This window comes from Chrysochloris asiatica, unplaced genomic scaffold (genome assembly GCF_000296735.1).
Source record: "Chrysochloris asiatica unplaced genomic scaffold, ChrAsi1.0 scaffold00087, whole genome shotgun sequence".
Classification (NCBI taxonomy): Eukaryota; Metazoa; Chordata; class Mammalia; order Afrosoricida; family Chrysochloridae; genus Chrysochloris; species Chrysochloris asiatica.
Window position 1 is genome coordinate 5,585,190 of NW_006408605.1, and position 18,549 is coordinate 5,603,738.

The following is an 18,549-nucleotide window of genomic DNA, read 5'->3' on the forward strand; positions in this document are numbered from 1 at the left end:
CATCTTTGCTCTTCAACACTTGAAAAAGTTCCTGTGCAGCAGATTTGCCTAATGCAATACGGCATCTGATCTCTTGACTGCTGCTTCCGTGAATGTTGATAGTTGATCCAATACACAATAAAAACTTAAAAAATGAAAAAAGGCTGTGGGCTAAACCTCAAGCAGAGGATCCATTAATCAACTATCTGACTTCTTCCTGGTACCTGGTAGGACTACCTTTACTCCATTGATGTAGGGTCTAGCCATGTGACTTGCTTTGTTTATAACAAGTATGTCTCATCCAAGAAGATGCACTGAACTTCTCTAAAGCACACTCTTCTTTCTGCCATGGTTACTGTGAAAGTATGAAGGGAGTCCATCAGCCTGTTGTACTGGGACAACACAGAACAGAACCTCTATCAATGTCTGAGAGAGGTACATGTGAGGAAGCAATAAATCTGTGTTGTTTAAATAATTCTTTTGAGATATTTGTTACCACAACATAATCTATCCCATCTTGACTGATAAAGAGAAGAATGAAAAGAATAGGTTGATCTAGAGTCAAATCACCACATGAGGGAATTTATGCAGTAGGCAAGCCCCACTGCCTGGTCCTCCAGAGCGTCTACCTTGATATCAACCCTAGAAAGAAGAGGATTAAACAATTAATTGTATGGTTATCACCACACCAGGCTCCTCAAGACTCAGGGCATATATAAAGGAAAGTGATGATGGTTATGTGCCATTATAAGTCGGGTCAGTTCCGACTTATAGTGACTCTGTATAGAGTTTCTGAGGCTGCAAATCTTGTGGGAGCAGAAAGCTTCATCTTCTTCCACAGAGCAGCTGGTAGTTTTGACCTGCTGACCTTGTGGTTAGCAGTCCAACTCATAACCCACTATACTGCCAAGACTCTTTACAGAATGGAAAAGGAAGAGAAAACCTCAACCTGATATGTGATTGAAGTTTTAAAATCAACTGAATTTAGTTTTAAAACAAAAATGACAGAAAACTACGGATTCTACCCAAGATGCTATTAAGGGAAAGTAGCAATTAAAAATAAACAAAATAGTCTCACATTTATTTCTCATATTGAAATTCTTCAATAAGTTGGTTGCCCATGCATGTTTAGTAAACAGGGGCATGTGTTTATGACTGGTCTCTGAAAGCTGCAGCTGTTCATATTTGCTTTCCTTAAAACACACACTTGTATCACTGAGATAATTCTCAAAAGACAATCAATATTGCTCCAAGACAATCAGTTCCAATCAGTAATACCAGCTATGGTATACTTACCACACTTTTTTTTTTTTTTTTTAGAGAAAGAGATAGTTGTTTTTCTCTACACAGAGAGGATACGCCCCAGAGGGAGAAAAAAGATTAGCATGTCTGAAAATAATATGTCCAAGAAAAGTAGATTAAAGCTTATTATTTAGAGGAGTGTACCCCTGAAGAGTGGAGTCCTGGTGTGGTGCTCTGGGTTAACGTGCTGGACTGCAAAGTCACTTTGAAATGCAAGGTCAGTGGTTCAAGCTCTCCAGCTGCTCCTTGGAAACCTTAAACAGGGTCGCTATTGGTCGGATTCAACTCAACGACACTTAACAACAACAACCCTGGTATGACTCTATAGAATAAGCACTGGACTGCTAGCTGGAGGGTTGGTGGTTTGAACCTACCAGCCACACAGTCAAAATAAATCAGAATTGACTCAAAGGCACTTAACAACAACACTATGAATAGCCACTACGGGATGATCTGGAGGGTGACTTGAAGCACAACTACAAAAAAGCTGACCTTTAGTCAACAAAATTCTAAGTACAGAAGAGCTAGAGAAGAGACTGGTACAGCTCTCTCAGGTTAACTAATGAGAAAACTGAGACCTTAAAAGGTCAAGAGATCTCTCCAAACCATGTCACCTACAGAACTGAAACAAGAGGCAGAGACTAGCTTCTTCCTCTGAAATTTAATTCAATATTTTCCTGTAAAATGCAAGAGAAGGGAGACACAACCAAATTGTGCCAAACCAAACCCCACCAAGCCCAACAGTGGACTTCCACTCCTGCCCTTAAAATCAGCATGGCCTCAAGAACTTAGAGTACCCAAGTAACTGATCCATTCTTGAAATAATCCCTACATAAAATTATGCATAGATTCCTGGTGTAGCACTGTGGGTTATGTGCTGGACTGCAAAGTCATTTGAACTGCAATGTTTGCAGTTCAAGCTCACCAGCCACTCCTCGGAAACCCTATACAGGGTCACTATGGGTCAGAACTGACTTAACAACAACAATATTATGCATGCCTACTTCTCGGACTTTCTCTTATCCTTGTCTTTGCTCTAGTTATACTGACCTTCTTATATGCAACAAAAGTGCCAAGTTCACCCCTACCATGGAACCTATACATTTACAGATCCCTCCTGATGGTACGATTCCTGACCAGATCACGGTATGTCCCACGTTTATACTTCACAACTGAGATCTAGTCTCCACTGTCAAATCCTCCAAGAGTGATGGTGCTAACAGGCTACCTAAGATAGTCCCAACTCTGTCTCCACCATTCTCTATCCTCCTCATGTCTTTATGGCACTTACCACAATCTGAAATTAATTATAAATTTATGAGTTTGTCATGTCTCCCATCCTGCATAATGTAAGTTTCATAAAAGAAAAGACATTATCTACTTTGTTCAGTATTGTATCTGCATACCTAAACAGCTACTTCATACTCATCGGATAAGTGGATGAATCAACCAATGAAGCCATCGATCAAACGAATCAGCCAATGAACAACTCGAACAATCTGAGAGGTGTTCCAAATCACCTTCCCCAAAAATGTCTTCTTCCTGCCCAGTTTATCCTGGAACCACTAACCCCACCTCCCTTGCTTGAAATCTCTCCCTGCATCAAAGCTCAGAAAGAACATTGTGTCCAAAAAAACCCTGAATAAAAGAATGAATCCTATTCTAGGAGAAGATGGTCATGCCAGCAGCATCAGTTTCCCTAGAGAAAAATGTCCAAATCTTGAGCTCCATGGTCCAAGTTCTATCAAGCAAGCACTAATGCACTTCTCAGGTACTTCTAGGTCCTGGCTGCTTCTCCTAATGTATCTGTTCTCCATTTACTTGAGGTCAGCAACCCTGACAACATGGGTGTGACGGGCAGGAAACTTATTTATTGACACATAAAAGTTGTCCAATTTCTCCCCACTCCACATTACCCACCTAATGCCCTCTAAAGAACAGGAAAACAACTGTGGTGCCAGGCAAGAGTGGGTAGTATTAGAAAGAGCAAGGAAAGGGGAAGGAAGACAGTGAGAAGAAAAGCACTCAAGCTGGGGATTATCATGTGAGAGACTCCCAAGCACTTACAGGAGTAAAAGGAATGAAGAAAAGGAGACAGAGCTTTTTGAGAACTGTTGCTGTGGATTATGAATTGGGTCTTCTCGAAGATTCTTTGAAAGATACAAGTGAAAACTAAGTTGCTGTGAATTCCTTTGGTAACTAGGTACACTTGTGAATAGAACTTTAAACAAAGTCTTGCTGTGTCGGCTCTGTGAATTATTGGGGTGATAGAGTTTTCTGCAGAAACGCCTCTGCTCACAGCATACTTCCCCTTACTTTATCTATTTTTCTTCAAAAGACCCTTCAAAATTCAAATCAGGTATCCTTCTCCCTGGCTACTCAAGTGGGGTTGGGTGGCCTTCCTCAGGGATCCCATGGCATTCTGTGCTTTGCTGTGTTAACATACATCCCCTTGTGTTATCATTACCTGTTCATCTGTTCACCTAATTAGAGCACCAGCTTCCATAGAGGCAAGATGTATTCTTGAATTTTTACATCCCCAGACTTGGCATCCAGTACATAGGTATTTATAATTGTTGTTGTTAGATGTCATTGAGTTGGTTCCAACTATAGGTTTTACTAAACCAATGTATAGGTTTTCCGAGGCTGTAAATATTTATGGGCACAGACAGCATCTCCTTTCTCCAATACAGCAGCTAGTAAATTTGAATTTCTGAATTTGTGGTTAGTAGTCCAGTGCTTATCCTACAGAGACACCAGAACTTCAGTTTAGATAACTAAAATGGTACCATGTCACTCAAACTCAATTTTTTATTTGAACAAATTCATGGGAGGAAAGTGATTCTTACTTTCTCCCTTTGTCCAAATAAAACAAGCTGAATTTCTTCCATGTGAGTTGATTGCAGATCCAGGTAAAATGAAATCCTTGACAACTTCATTTTTTCTGTGTTTATCACAATGCTGCTTATTGGTCTAGTCGTTTCATTTAAGTTGAGGTACAATCTGTACTGAAAATTGTATGTAGTCTTTGATCTTCATTAATAAGTGCTTCAAGTCCTATTCACTTTCAGCAAGCAAGATTGGGTCATCTTCCTCCAATCCTGTTCTTCATATAGTCCAGTTTCTCAGATTATTTTCTCAGCATATAGACTGAATAAATATGGTTGAAAGATACAGCCTTGATACATATCTTTCCTGATTTTAAGCTACATAGGAAAATATTAAAAGTATCATGGACTGCTAAAAGAACAAACCAATCTGTGTTGGCAGAAATACAACCAGAATGCTCCTTGGAAGCCAGTATGGCCAGACTTCGTCTCTCATACTTCAGACATATTATCAGGAGGAACCAGTGCCTGGAAAGGATATAATGTTTGGTAAAGTGGAGGGTCAGAGAAAAAGAGAAAGATCCTTAATGAGATGGATTGGTACAGTGGCAGCAGCAATGGGCTCAATCATAGCAACAATTGTGAGGTTGGCACAAGACCGGGCAGTGTTTTGTTCTGTTGTGCATAGGTTCACTGTGGCTTGATATGGACTTGATAGCACCTAACAACAACAACAAGTATCCCCTTGTTCTCTTCAAATGACTGCCTCTTGGTCAATGTACAGCTTCTAACATAAGCACAATTAAGTGTTCTAGAATTCCCATTCTTTGAAATATTATCCATAATTTGTTATGATCCACACAATAGAATGCGTGTGGTCAAAAAAACACAGGAAAACATTTTTATGTTTTTCTCTTATTTCAGCTAAAATCCATTTGACATCAGCAGTGATATCTCTCATTCTATGTCCTCTTCTGAAATCAGCTTGAATTTCTGGCAGCTCCCTATTGACGACCTGCGGCAACCTTACTCACTTATCTTCAGCAAAACTTAACTTGCGTGTGATATTAATGATATTGTTTGATAATTTCTTGCCTTACAATTTCTTGTTATCTCTGTTGAGGGTCAATTATATTTGCTATGAAAATATTTCATGTACATAATAACGCAGGGAGCAGCAGAGAAGAGATGTATGATTTTAAATCTATGAATTATGAAAAATATCTGGAAGGTTACTCCATGTCTCCATGTTAAATGATGAATAACAGAATGGCACAGTCAGAAAGAGGTCTATAAATGCCACAAAGGATGAGGGTCCTAGAGTAGTGGTAAGGCAGGACAGAGTTGTGGCTTTATGGGGTTTTCTTCTCTTTCCTCTCTGCCCCCTAACATATGCTAAAGAACTAAATGACCCTTTTGAAATTAACTCAAGGAAAGAGAAAGATAATATCTTTAGCTTAGCATTACATAAGAGTTATACTGACAAGTGAAAAGGTCTCACAGACCAAAAAGAAGATCTTTTCTTCATACCTATCCATTCCCAAGACATTCAACCTTCCCCAGGAGTGGAGCCAGCTGGGAAAGAAATAGCATCCCAGGCTGATGTCAAGTACAATAGATGGTGGGGTTTGAGAAGGAATGCACTTAAAAAGAAAAGGGGACATTAATGGGAAAGGGGGACAACTGGAACTCTCTCTAGCAGTCATTGGATGAGCCATATGGTACATCTCATAATTTTGGACACAGGCCTCCCACATCAAGAAGCTATTGAAACATTCACATCTCTACTAACATAGGACTAAGTGTGGGCTCTTGTAGACTACTTGAACCAGAATTACAGGCATAATTGGACAGCTACTGGGAGGCTGGGTGGCCTTGATGAGTTTGTAATGGACTGTATCCTCTTTTCCTCTCCAAGGAAGAGGGCTAAAATTACACAGGGAAAAAGAAAATGCCTGTCAGTGACCCACGAATATGTATGGGACATCTAGACAGCCTTTGTTATTGTTATTATGTGTCATCAAGCAAGTTCCAACACATAGCAACCCTATACACAATAGAAAACAAACGCTGCCTGGTCCTGTGCCATCCTCACAATTATTATGCTTAAGCCCATTGCTGCTGCCACTATCCCAAACCATCTCATTGGAGGTATTCGTATTCCTCTTTTTGGCTGACCCTCCACATTACCAAAAATGGATTTTTACAGCTATTTCTCTTTGGGTTGTGTTCCATCAGCAAATGAAGGTCCCAAAAGCTTTACTCCATTTGTGTCATCACAGGCAACTCTACTTTGAGGAGGCAGCTCTTTCCCAGTTGTATTTTGAGTGCCTTCCAACTTGAGGGGCTCATCTTCCTGGCACCATATCTGACACTCTATCTGGTACTATTTATAACGTTTCAATATTCAATATCCTGGTGCTATCTGACAGTGGTCCACTGCTATTCATTAGGTTTTCAGTGGCTAAGCATTCGGAAGTAGTCTGTCTCTCCTTCTTCTGAGTTTGTCTTCCTCTGGAAGCTCAGCTGAAACCTGTCCACCATCAGTGACCCTGCTGGTATTTAAAATACCCGTAGTACAGCTTCCAGCATCACAGCAACACACAAGCTGCCACATGACGACAAACTGACAGAGGAGTAGAGGTTAAAGAGGCCAAAATACATGAGCAAAGGTCCTAAAATGTAGTTTACAATCCAGGTGCACTTCAAACAGACAAAAAAACAACTCAGTGCAAGAAATATGTTCCCTGAGACTGAGCTGTGTGTCACTGACAGCCACAGTTACAGAATTCAGAAGAGCGAGTCGTTTACATTTGCTGTTCGACATATGAAACAGGTGAGCTATGAACAAGGATCATCTTGTTGGAAATAACAGATCCTACCCAAAATGTGTGGCAAAACATGATTCAAGGGCGAATACCCAGCCCATCCATCTAGAGACTGTCAGTTCTTTTTGGGAACAGAAATATATTTTTACTGCATTTTCCAACTCCACAGGGTAACAAAATCAAACAGCCTCTCAGATTCATGGTGATGCCAATTTATTGTGACTTGCAGGTAAATACATAACATCTCACACAAAAACACTCTGGAGCTATTTATCTTTGCAAAAATAATAATAATAAAAAACCACATGATCTTTATTATATCTGATTTGTTAAAATAATCCATCAAATTTCCTCAGAATAGAAAAGTAATATATTTGCTCGATTAGTTCTTCATTCCCTTGGCTCTGGGAAACTCAAGTACCCTGAACAAAAGGAGCTCTATGCAGTAGAATGTAAGCTCTGTGAAGGCAGGGAGCTTTGTCTGTTGTGTCTATGTCTGTGTGCCAGAGCCTAGCACAGAGACTGGCACATTTATTTCTTAAAGGAACAAAAAAGACTAGCTGGTCATGTGACTTCATTCTCAACTTCATCCATCAGAACTACTATACCTTACACTAAAAAATAATAATCATAAAAGAAATATTAGTACCTCTAGGTCAGAGTTGCTCAATGCGACATCATTGACATTTTAGATCAGAGTTATTTGTTGTGGGGGCTCTGTCCTGTGCATTGCAGGATGCTTAGTAGTACACATGGCCACTACTCACTAAATGCCAATAGGAGTAGCACCCTCCCGTCAATCAGTGGTGGCAACCGAAAATGTCTCTAGAGATTGTTACATGACTTCTGGGAGACTCTTCCCTAGTTAGGAACCACTGATCTAGGCCTGCAGATCACCTTTCCCAATTTGAAACCATGCAGTATCCCCTTGTTCTTTTCAAAAAAACTTTCTCTTGGTCTAAGTTCAGGTTCCACATAGGCACAATTAAATGTTCTGAATTTCCATTCTTCACAATGTTATCCATAATTTATTATGATCAACACAGTCTAACACCTTTGCTTAGTTAATAAAATGCAGGTAAATATATTTTTGGTGTCTCTGCTTTCAGTTAACATCTGCAATGATATCCCTCATTCCATATCCTCTTCTGAATCCAGCTTTAATTTCTGATAATTTCTTACTAATGGCTGCTGCAATTGATTGTTTTGTTTTTGGTTTTTCATTGCCTTTAGTAAAATTTTACTTGCATGTGCTATTAATGATACTTAGCTAGAAAGAAACCCTAGTGGTACAGTGATTAAGTGCTTGGCTGCTAACTGAAGGGTTGGAGTTTGAACTCACCAGTTGTTCTACAGGAAAAAAGATGAGGCAGTCTGTTTCTGCAGATTGCAGCCTTAGAAACCCTCTGGGGCAGCCTACTGTCCTACAAGGTCACTATGAGTCAGAAGATACTCAATGGCAATGGGTATGGGATGAACCAGAAAAACTCTATGTTGATATAAATGTGTAGTCGCCATGAATTGCCACATGGAACTCATTAATCTGAGATCAAAACTACAATAGGGAAAATCAAGTCCAAAATTTGGAGACTGGGCAGAAAGAATGACAGATACATACACCAAGTCCTAGGACATAGCTTCAACCCTTGACTCCAGCCTTATCTAAAGCCAGAACTTACCAGTAGAATTTTCAGTTACATGTTGTTGTTGTTGTTAAATGCCATCGAGTCAGTTCCAACTCATAGAGACCCTGTATAGGGCTTCCGAGGAGCGTCTGCTGAGGTTGAACCGCTGACCACACTGTTCAAGCCGACTTTGCACTCCAGCACATTAACCCAAAGTGTTACACCAGGACTCTTCGGTTACATGAGTGAATACAATTTCTTTCAGCTTAAAGTAGATTTAGTTACTTGCAATCTAGAGTCTTCACTAAGAGTATTGCTATAGCCGCTTAACAAATGAGAAATCAGAGGTTCAGAGAGGATAAACAACCTAAGACCAATGTAAACTAACTGTGTAAGGTTTGCCGAGCTCCAAGGGTATGTGCATTCAAACCAGAAATCTTCCAGAGGGCCAGCTTGCTCAATTGTTCAAGGAATATTCTTTTCCCTTCATTGGCCAATAGTACACCAACGTTGAAACATGTGAACTGCCTTTCTGTCCCTTTCTATATGGTGGATTTATTTCTTGCTCAGCTCTATATTGAGGATGTAACTCTCTAGAGTCCTAGCTTTATGCAGAGGTATATTAAACTCTTCATCTGGGCATTGTTTTCTTTCATAACAGTGCATAAAAATGGAGCATCTTATAAGTGATGACATTTTGTATTGGATGAAATATGATGAAAAAAATACTTGTAACCTTGGTGGAATTATCTAATTTCTTACCCAGGAAATTTCTTTGTTTATAATTATCTTATCTGAGGAGATGAGACCAAGTGAAAGTTTAGGTAGGTCTGAGGAATTTCCTAACGAACATATTTAGTCACTTCACTAGAGGAAAGGTAAATGAGTCATTCTGAATGGATTCAAGTTTAGATATTAGGTTTTCGTTACTGTTGTTGTTTTGAACATACATTTGAGTAAATGAAACCACAATAACTTATTATAAAAATTTTAATTATGAATGTTAGTTTGTTTCCCAAGCAAAACAGAATTTGAGTTACCAATTAGGTTCCCAACCTTCTGGTGGGGGGGATTATAAATAAAAGGATTGGAGAACAATAAGATGGGAGATTGCTGAAAAAAATGCCACTCATAATATGATGGGCTTAGAAACACTGACTTTGTTCTCATAGCCAGAGCAAGGTCTTGGCATGAGAAGAGGAAATGCACTATAAGATCTCTGAGCCCTAGCCCCAGACAGGATCTGCTGCAGGTGACAGTCTAGCACCATCCTATTCACATGAAACCCTGAGATCTCTCTAAACCAGCATGCCAGTCAAGGACAGAACAGCCAAGAATTGGTCTAGGAGGACCAGTATCACTAATAGCACATGCAAGTAAAATTTTACTAAAGGTAATGAAAAAAACAAAGCAACCAATTGCATCCCCACAACCACATCCATCCTGAAGGTCAGAATATCTGGAACTTTAGCCCCCACACTAGGGTCACAGTGCAGATTTTAGAAGCTGGCAATAAGTATCCATCATTCTGTGAACATTATATTCAATGATTAGGCCCAGTTGAGGGGATATGTAATTTGACCAATTAATGCAGGAGGATGAGGGTGAAATTGAAATAACCAAACTTACTTCTAATAAGAGTTCTATGAAATAAACATGGATTCTGAATTCACAGTCCATGCTTTTAATCTTTACTTCTCACATCACTGTGAGAACTGGAACCAGAAAAAGTTACTTAATGGAAGAAACTCTTGGGATAGACCTTGAGATGGAAAAGAAATTGAAATTCAGAGGGAGAAAAAAGGCAGGGTGTGAAGAAATGGGGTGTGAGCATCATTGTCCAAGACAGACGACAACACAGAAGCCAGAGTTCTAAGGCATCTTGGAGAAAATAAATTAGAGTTAGGAGTTACAAAACCAGTAACAGTTTGGAAAGCATCTGGCTAAGGTCGATTTTTATTGTATGATACTTGGATGCAATGGTTCTCAACCAAGAACAATTTTGACATTTGACAGCATCTGGAGATATTTCTGGTCATTTCCACTGGTGGGGATGCTACTGGTATCTAGCAGGTTGTTGTTATTGTTATGTGCCATGGAGTCGGTTCCGACTCATAGTGACCCCGTACAGGGTTTCCGAGGCCGTAAATCTTTACAGGAGCAGAAAGCCTCATCTTTCTCCCGCGGAACAGCTAGTAGTTTCAAACTGCTGACCTTGTGGTTCACAGCCCGATTCGTAACCACTATGCTACCAGAGCTCCTTATCTAGTAGGTAGGGACAAGGAATAATGTTAAACATCCTACAATGCAAAAACAAGAACAGCCATCATGACAAAAATATGCCAAGGTTGAGAAATTCATCTTGGGTAAGGAAAATACTGCAACTTTCCCCCCTCTATATACTTTTATCACATCCTGCATAGAAATACAACTTTTAATTTAGCAAATGGCCATCTAAATAATAAATAGAAGTGATATGTACAAATACCAAGTTGTACTCCCCTCCCGTCCCCACAGGCTGGTGAACCATAGAAGGCCCATGGACTAAGCCATATACCTTCACATTGGTGGAACAACTGGAAGTTGTGGGGCAGGGTTTCTATTCCAGTCAGCCTTTAATATGAGAGACATTATGTTCTACTCTATTTTAGCTATGGTTATGAAGGAGCTCTGGTAGCGTAGTGGTTACAAATCGGGCTGCGAACCTTAAGGTCAGCGGTTCGAAACTACCAGCCGCTCCGCGGGAGAAAGATGAGGCTTTCTACTCCCGTAAGGATTTACACCCTCGGAAACCCTGTACAGGGTCGCTATGGGTCGGAATCGACTCGACGGCACTTAACAACAACAACACGTAGTGTTGAGAGCTACAGGCGCCATTGTGGCGCCGACCAGGCGCCATTGTGGCGCCGACCTCAACTTCCTCCTTCTCGTTTCCTTGTTTTTCTCCACGTGCGCGCATGCGCCGATCCCCACTCGTTGTATGCTAATTAGGCGCGCCGCACTCCACCCCTGGTATAGGTGCACCAATTTATGCTAATCAGGCATTCCTCTGCCTACCAATCATGTAACTAGCTATGTTCCACCACGCCCTCCTCTGAGGGTATATATTCTCTTGTTTCTCCCTTGCCCATTGTCGTCCTCCACCACCACTGAAAAGAGCTGTAACCGCTGGAAGAGCTGTAACAATAAACTACTGTCAGAAGAATCCTGCTTGTCGCGTCCTTTATCGGCGAGGGCGCGCGACAACGTAGGGCATGCAAATCTACATCCTAATCTATACATTGTTGGTGTTCTTGTTAAGTGCCAGTGAGTCGATTCTGACCCATAGCGACCCTGTATAGGGTTTCCAAGGAGCAGTTGGTGAGCTTGAACTGTCAAACTTGCAGTTCAAAGAGCTTCGCAGTCTGGTGCATTAACCCACAGCACCACACCAGAACTCCAATGTATACATTAGAATTAAGTAATTTGTTCTAGCTAGATTTAGGTCCAATTATCCATATGGGGACACTTCGTGGTTTTAAAATAATATGGTATCAATGGACACCCAAAATCTTATTAGCACACAGGAGAGTATTTATTCTCCCAGAAATCCAGTTCAGGTGAAATCTGTAGGGCCAGGTTTTGGAAGGACAAGAAGCAGGTCACCTGGGAAGGTCACCTGAGATAGGCAGATCTACCATCCTCTCCAGCCATGAACTAGCTTTTCTCTGACAAGGGCAAACTGAAGATAAGGACAGAAAATATAAGAGCAGTCGGTCATAGGCCTATCAATTTATAAACTGTCCGTTTATAATAATCCCTGTGAAATAATTATTTCTATCAGTGGTCATCTAGTTCATGGGATTTAAAATCGGGTGTTCATTAAAGAGCGTCAGGATCACAAACGCATTTAAGTTTCCCTGCACCTGTTTAATCAAAATGATTTTCTGCTGCTCTCGATTACAAAGGGAGTTTATGAGGTGACAGATTAATGACTGATCCACTAAGCCATACCACCTCTCTTGTCTCCAGCCCCACGGACTGAGCCAGCCACTATTTTATCAATAAGCCCCTCTTGCCCTTGAAACTCATTATAGCCGAGATATTTAAGATCAAATGAGCAGCTAAGATGCTTGCTGCCACCTCAGATCTGCTATGGAGACCACCAAATCCCTGAGAGTTTGCACTAGAAGGAAAAAGAACACACGGGCTGGTCCTTGTGGTCTCATTAGAATTACAAACTCGGGTCACTCAGGAGTAAGATAAATGCCAGCCAAGACAACACTTCTGATTCTTCAGGCCTGCTAAAGGTAATTATCCTGGAGTTAAATGTCAGGGCTAGTTTCATATGCACAAGAGAAAGAAAATGTCATGTTGGGTGTAAGCAACACTATTATTTTAATCAAATCAGAAGTTCATTATTAGGAGATGCTAAGCCCTGATGTGACCCCCCGCAATAAGCTGTGTCCACCTGGTTCTCATTCTGCTTTCTCTTAATCCACAGTTCTCCTCTGATTGCCCTCCATTGTGAAGCAGGGAAGACTTGCACTGTGGTATCAGTGGAGACGAACCATAAGCTACTCAACTCTTTATTGATTGGCCACTGTGAGATTCCAGAACCAGACTGCCCGGTTCCCATCCAGGTTCCCAGCTCTGTAACTTCAGGCAAGCAACTTAACCTCCCAGTAAACAGGGGTAATAATAGTACTTCTCTCCTAGGACAGTTATGAATATTAAATGAGATCATATATTTAAAACATCTTAGTGTCTGGCTCACTATGTGCTGAATAAATGTTAGCTATTATTCTATTTCTGCAATGTTGTAATTTTTTTAAATTGCACCCAGTACATATTACTTTAATAAGGAAACAAACAAAAAAATCTATTTTAAAACAAAAATAGAATAAGAAAGAAATGTATAGCAAAGTAAAGTATAGGATTTTTCATCTAGTGAACAAGAGGTTACGTGAGAGAAGAGATCACATTTATTTTTCTTGCTCAGCCTTAGAGCCCACAGCCTAACACATGGCAGGCAGTAAAATATTTGCAGGAATGGACGTACAAATGAATGAAAGAATAAACTAAGGAAAACCTCCTGACATTAATGGTTATGGAAAGCCAAATCCCTGTCAGATTCAGAAAAGTTGGGAGAAAGGTTGTGGCACCTTGACCCCTCCATGCCATGGAGAACTTAAATACATAATAATTGGAGAAAGGATATTACTACACATCCCAATACAAACATCTACCTTTTTCATCTCCCACTCAATAGCTAAAACATCCCAACTGATAGTATTTACAAGAAAAATAATGGCAAACATTAACATTAAATATATCTGCAACAGACCACAGATACATTTAGAATTGATCATCAGATTGTTGTCATATTTATCCCGGATCTGTTGCTCCAAGAAAAAAGCACTGGTGTACTTCTGGAGGTTTTACTTCTGGGAAGAAGGTGATAGTAATTATTTGCATATCTAGAACATTAGGACACATTTCAAAAGTTTAAGTATAGGCTCTTAGGTCAACCCCAGCAAAGTAACAACATACTCAACAGGCAGGGGAATACAGAGCACACATACCACCATTATTTGATGTCAAAGTTGGCCCAGCAACAACACCCACTGGGCACCAGCAACTCTCTAAAAAGAGCCCTTAGCTTTCGGTTTCCAAAGTTCAAAAATCGCTTCCACTTCTCTCTCCTCCAAGTACAAAAAGGGAAAAACTAGAGCGTAGATAACTGCAAAAAGTTTTCTTTCACGTGACTTTCAAATATTGACAAGCATCGTAAAAATAATCTCAAGGCACAACATTTCAAAGTTATCAGTGGCTTCAATAACACAACAGTAAAGACACTAAGAGGCTTTGTCAACCTCAAGCAAGGCCTGGCTCAGTGAAAATGATCAGGCTGGCTACGCAACTTCAACAGTAGATGGGGCTTTGTCCATTGTCCATTGAATAGCCAGTTTGTATAGAAGCAGCCTTTTACTCCATGGTCCCAAGGGATCCAAGTTTTGTGGTTATTCCAAGTAAATGATCCAACTGGAGACACTTGGACTTGCCCTAAAGGAGCATCTGGTTTGAATTTCTTAGCACTTTAAGGAGGTTAATGGCATTAAAGTATAACTGAGCCAATACTAGTATCAAAAGAATCCATGAATGATAGAAGATATTGAGAATATTTTTTAATCCTTTAGATGTTTATAACAGGATGCTAGATTAAATCATTCAAAAATATAAAAATAAATAAATGCTAAAAATATTATTTTAATATCTAAAATTGCTCCAGAAAAAGGAAAGAAATGAAGGTGAACATTAAAGTATTTTTTTTCTTTGTACTGTATTTCTCAAACATCATAGGCATTACCTGATAATTCCAATGGAAAATTGAATAAAAAGATAATGGAGTGTTTTCACAAACTTTTTAAAGCCCCCTCTTACAAGGGATCAGAATCTTCAGGAAAGGAACCTGGGTGCAAGAGGTTAAAAAGCACCTTAAGTGAGTCTCATGATGAGTCAGATTTGGTGAAATACTGATCCAAAGAAATGTCTCCATCTCCAAGAAAGGCAAGAAATGAAGAGACGCTCAATTTTTTAAAATGTAAATCTGAGCAGGAATTAAGAATGGTGTGCTTAAACAGGCACACAAGTACAGGAAAACTTTCCACAATCCAAAGACTCAACACAAGCACCACCCAAAACCACTGCATTCAAGTTAATTATGACTCCTAGTGACTCCATAGCACAGAGCAGAATTGCTGAACAGGACTTCCACGGCTGTAAATCTGTACAGAAGCAGACTGCCTTATCTTTATCCTGCAGAGAGGCTGGTGAGTTTGAACTGAAAACCTTTCAGCAGCAGCCCAACACTTAGCCCACCGTGCCACTGGGGCTCCTTCAACAAGAACCACCAAAATCAAAACCAAAATCCACTGCTTTTGAGTCAATTCCAACTCATAGTGACTCTCTATAGGATTTCTGAGACTACATTTTTATGGGTGCAGACAGCCTCATCTGTCCTCAGAGTATCTGGTGGGTTTGAACCACCAACCTTGCAGTTAGAAGCCACCCACAGCACCACCAGGACGCCTTTGAACAAGAACAGGTGCCTTCAATCCTATCCCATTACCATGTAAATCGGGGCATCTGCAAATGTGGTCCTTTACCCAATTCTTCCATCTCTATCAGTATTTAGCATCTGCCCTGTTCCTCAACTCTATCTAAGATGTAGTAACCAAAAGAAAGGAAAAAAGCCATGCTGAATTATTTCTACCCCATGTAAGTCCTTGAACTGCAAGTGTCAATTTGGCATCTTTTTCAGCCATTGCAAAGATAGCTCATGCAGGGCTCCTCAGAGCACTAAACAAACCACATTTCCAGGATGAGCAAACAGGGAATTATGGACAGTTAACAGAGTATGTCAGGGACAGGGGGCAAGTGTGGCAGGAGTCTTATATTACTGGGAGAGACGTATATCTGCTGAAAAAAATTAAGATCCAAACAACTGTAAAAGTTGATTTAAAGTGTTTGAAAGTTCCTTTCAAAGAGAAGCAGAGAGGAAAAGGAAATAGAGGGAGGCAAATTACCAAGCTCCTCTGGAAAGGGACCTTGAAGGGGTGATCATTAGCATAGAAAGTATATGAAAACACCTAAGATTCATTCCATTCTTAGAGACTTTCCCGCACAAGGTCTGCATGTACTGGGAAGGGGGCTAAGAGGAATCCAGTGGAGGAAAGGTGGACCTACGCATCTCCTACCTCAAAGAGCATGTAAATTACACCCTGTGACAAGAACAAGGGACTCTGTAGGATAGAAAGAGTTCTTAGGAATAGAATTTCCTGTATTAAGTACTATAAAAGTTCCTGTCTAGTTCTCTCCCAAGAAGAGCATTGCACCAGCCACCTAGGGCATGTTATGATCCTTCATAACATGAAGTATATTCCTCAAGGACAGAGGAAATGCCATCTTCTGGAAGGGCTCTGAGCCAGGTGTCTCTTGCCCCACATTCTGTGGATGAACAGCCAGCCTTGGGGCAAAAACAGCCAGTACTGACTGTATGCCTCTGAGTGTCCTTCTCCTGTCCCAAAATGCCCCCATAGGAGCAATCCTAGTTACCCAGACTCCCTTTCAAGGCTAGAGACCAGCTCCATATCTGCTCCTTTTCTCTTCCCCCAAAGATTCCAAGGTACAAACCACTGTGTCCCCCAACATTTTATCAGTTCCATTGCCACAGCCTGCTGGTCTTCTCTCATGTTTGGAACATCTAGTAAAGGGCCTGCTGGGCTCACTCCTAACATAATTCTCCAGCAGGGATTCTTCAGGCTCACCTTACAGATGGTGCAGATCCCTCCTGTTGATGCAGGAAGTGGGGGATGTGGGGGAAGGACTCTTGGCAAAGTCATCCACCAATGCCAGGAGAACTCGGAGCTTAGAGAGCTGAGCTGTTCAGCAGTTAACGTTCTATTTTAGTACAATTACCTCCCCTAACCCTACAAATACCACAGGTAACAGGCAGGAGCAACAAGCCTGCGAAGTTCTCTTTAAAGTTCCTCTCAGGCAAGACGCAGTTCAGGAACCAAAAACAGACAAGCTGCCTGTGGGAGGTCTGCACCAGTTGCCCTCCCCATCCCGCTTTAAAGGGCCCCTCGGAGAGGTTCCCCAGCCCCGCACGGCCGCCGAAGGCTGTACTCACATCTCTAAAACGATTCCAATACTTGTCCCGGTCGTACTGGGAGACAGTGCTTAGCCACTGGTCATTGTCTAGGAAATTGCCGTTGTTGGGGCCCGCGCCTCCAGGGAGCGCGTCCAGATGCCGGCTCTCGACTTGGACGACACACCACGCCGCGGCCGCCACCGCGAGCACTGCGATCGCTGGCATCTGCGGGGACAGGGGCCAGGGGGCAGGAGGGGGCATGAGCCAGGAGGGCCCCTCGCCAGGCACCCAGGCGTCTGAGCGCCTCTGAGACGGGCTCCAGCTATGTGAGGTGGGGTGCTCTCACAGGCAGGGAAAGGATCTCCCCTTACACATCTGGGGCGCTCCCCGCAAATCTGGAGACCTAAGGACCCCTCTCATAAATAGGGGTCTGTTGCAAATAAGGAGGCTGCGTCACTAATTAGGGGGCTGCTGTCAAACTACAGAGGACCCCTCTCACCAATTCTCCGGATGCCCCACAAACGGTTGTTCCGGAACCGCAGGTTTCGATACCCCTCCTCCAGAGCCCTGGACCTGCAAGCCGCCCTCCCATAGACGGTGCCTACAGCTTTGGGGCAGGGTAAGGGAAACGGCTCAGAGCAGCAGCCTCAGCTCTGACAGATGGGGAGGAAGGGGTGCGCAGCTGCGGGGTTCCGGGCCGCAGATATGGGAAGAGATCTCCCCTTGTCCACCCTGAGGCCTCGGCGGCAAAGGGGGCGTGCGGAGATGCCCCCAGGCCTGACCCTCCCAGCCCCCGCAGGTGGCTGCGGGGAGGTCCCAACTACGTCAAGTTGGGGCTCAGGGTTCCGCAGGCACGTACCTTAGGGGCCGGCTCGGATACCCGCGTCCCAGTTGCTCAGGCTTCTGTGGCGTGATGGTTGAAAAGGCTGTTCGGCCGGCTTGTTTCCTGCGCTCCTGCCACCCGCCGCCGCTGCGCGTCCGACCGCTTTGTGAGCCCACAGCGCTCTGGCTCCTCTCGCTCGCTCGCTCGCTCGGGCGCGGCGTCGGCGGACGGAGGAGCCCGAGCGCTCGAGCTGAGACCTCTAGCGCCCCCTGGCGGCCTCACGCTGCTGCGCTGGCCCGGACCACCTAGCCTCCTCAGGCTCAGCAGCAGGGATATGGTTCTTTACCACCGTTTTTCTCTTCAGAACTCTGATTTTCTTAAAGTGGGGCTGAAATAAATTTACAGACCCAAGCTGCACTTCTAATGAGTTGCCTCAGGTGCTTCTTAGGCAAAGTTTGAGAATCACTGCTTTATCAATCTTTATGGTGAGTCGATTTCTGCATGGCCTCTCCCAGGGAGTATTACGCAT

At 42.3% G+C, this 18,549-nt stretch overlaps 1 protein-coding gene across 2 annotated transcripts in view; it reads right to left on the reverse strand.

Moving 5' to 3' along the window:
• SPOCK1 (sparc/osteonectin, cwcv and kazal-like domains proteoglycan (testican) 1) overlaps positions 1-18,202 on the reverse strand; it is a 959,407-nt gene extending 941,205 nt beyond the window's left edge. The window contains exons 1-2 of one of the 2 annotated variants that reach the window (XM_006866101.1): positions 18,057-18,202; positions 17,237-17,422 (exon numbers count right to left, since the gene is read on the reverse strand). In XM_006866101.1, coding sequence (XP_006866163.1) covers positions 17,237-17,422 — 186 coding nt within the window. In that variant the 5' untranslated portion in view covers positions 18,057-18,202. Of the gene's footprint in view, positions 1-11,473; positions 11,483-17,236; positions 17,423-18,056 lie in introns of those variants that run through there. The other variant, XM_006866100.1, reaches the window with a different exon arrangement.
• Positions 18,203-18,549: the final 347 nt, after the last annotated feature.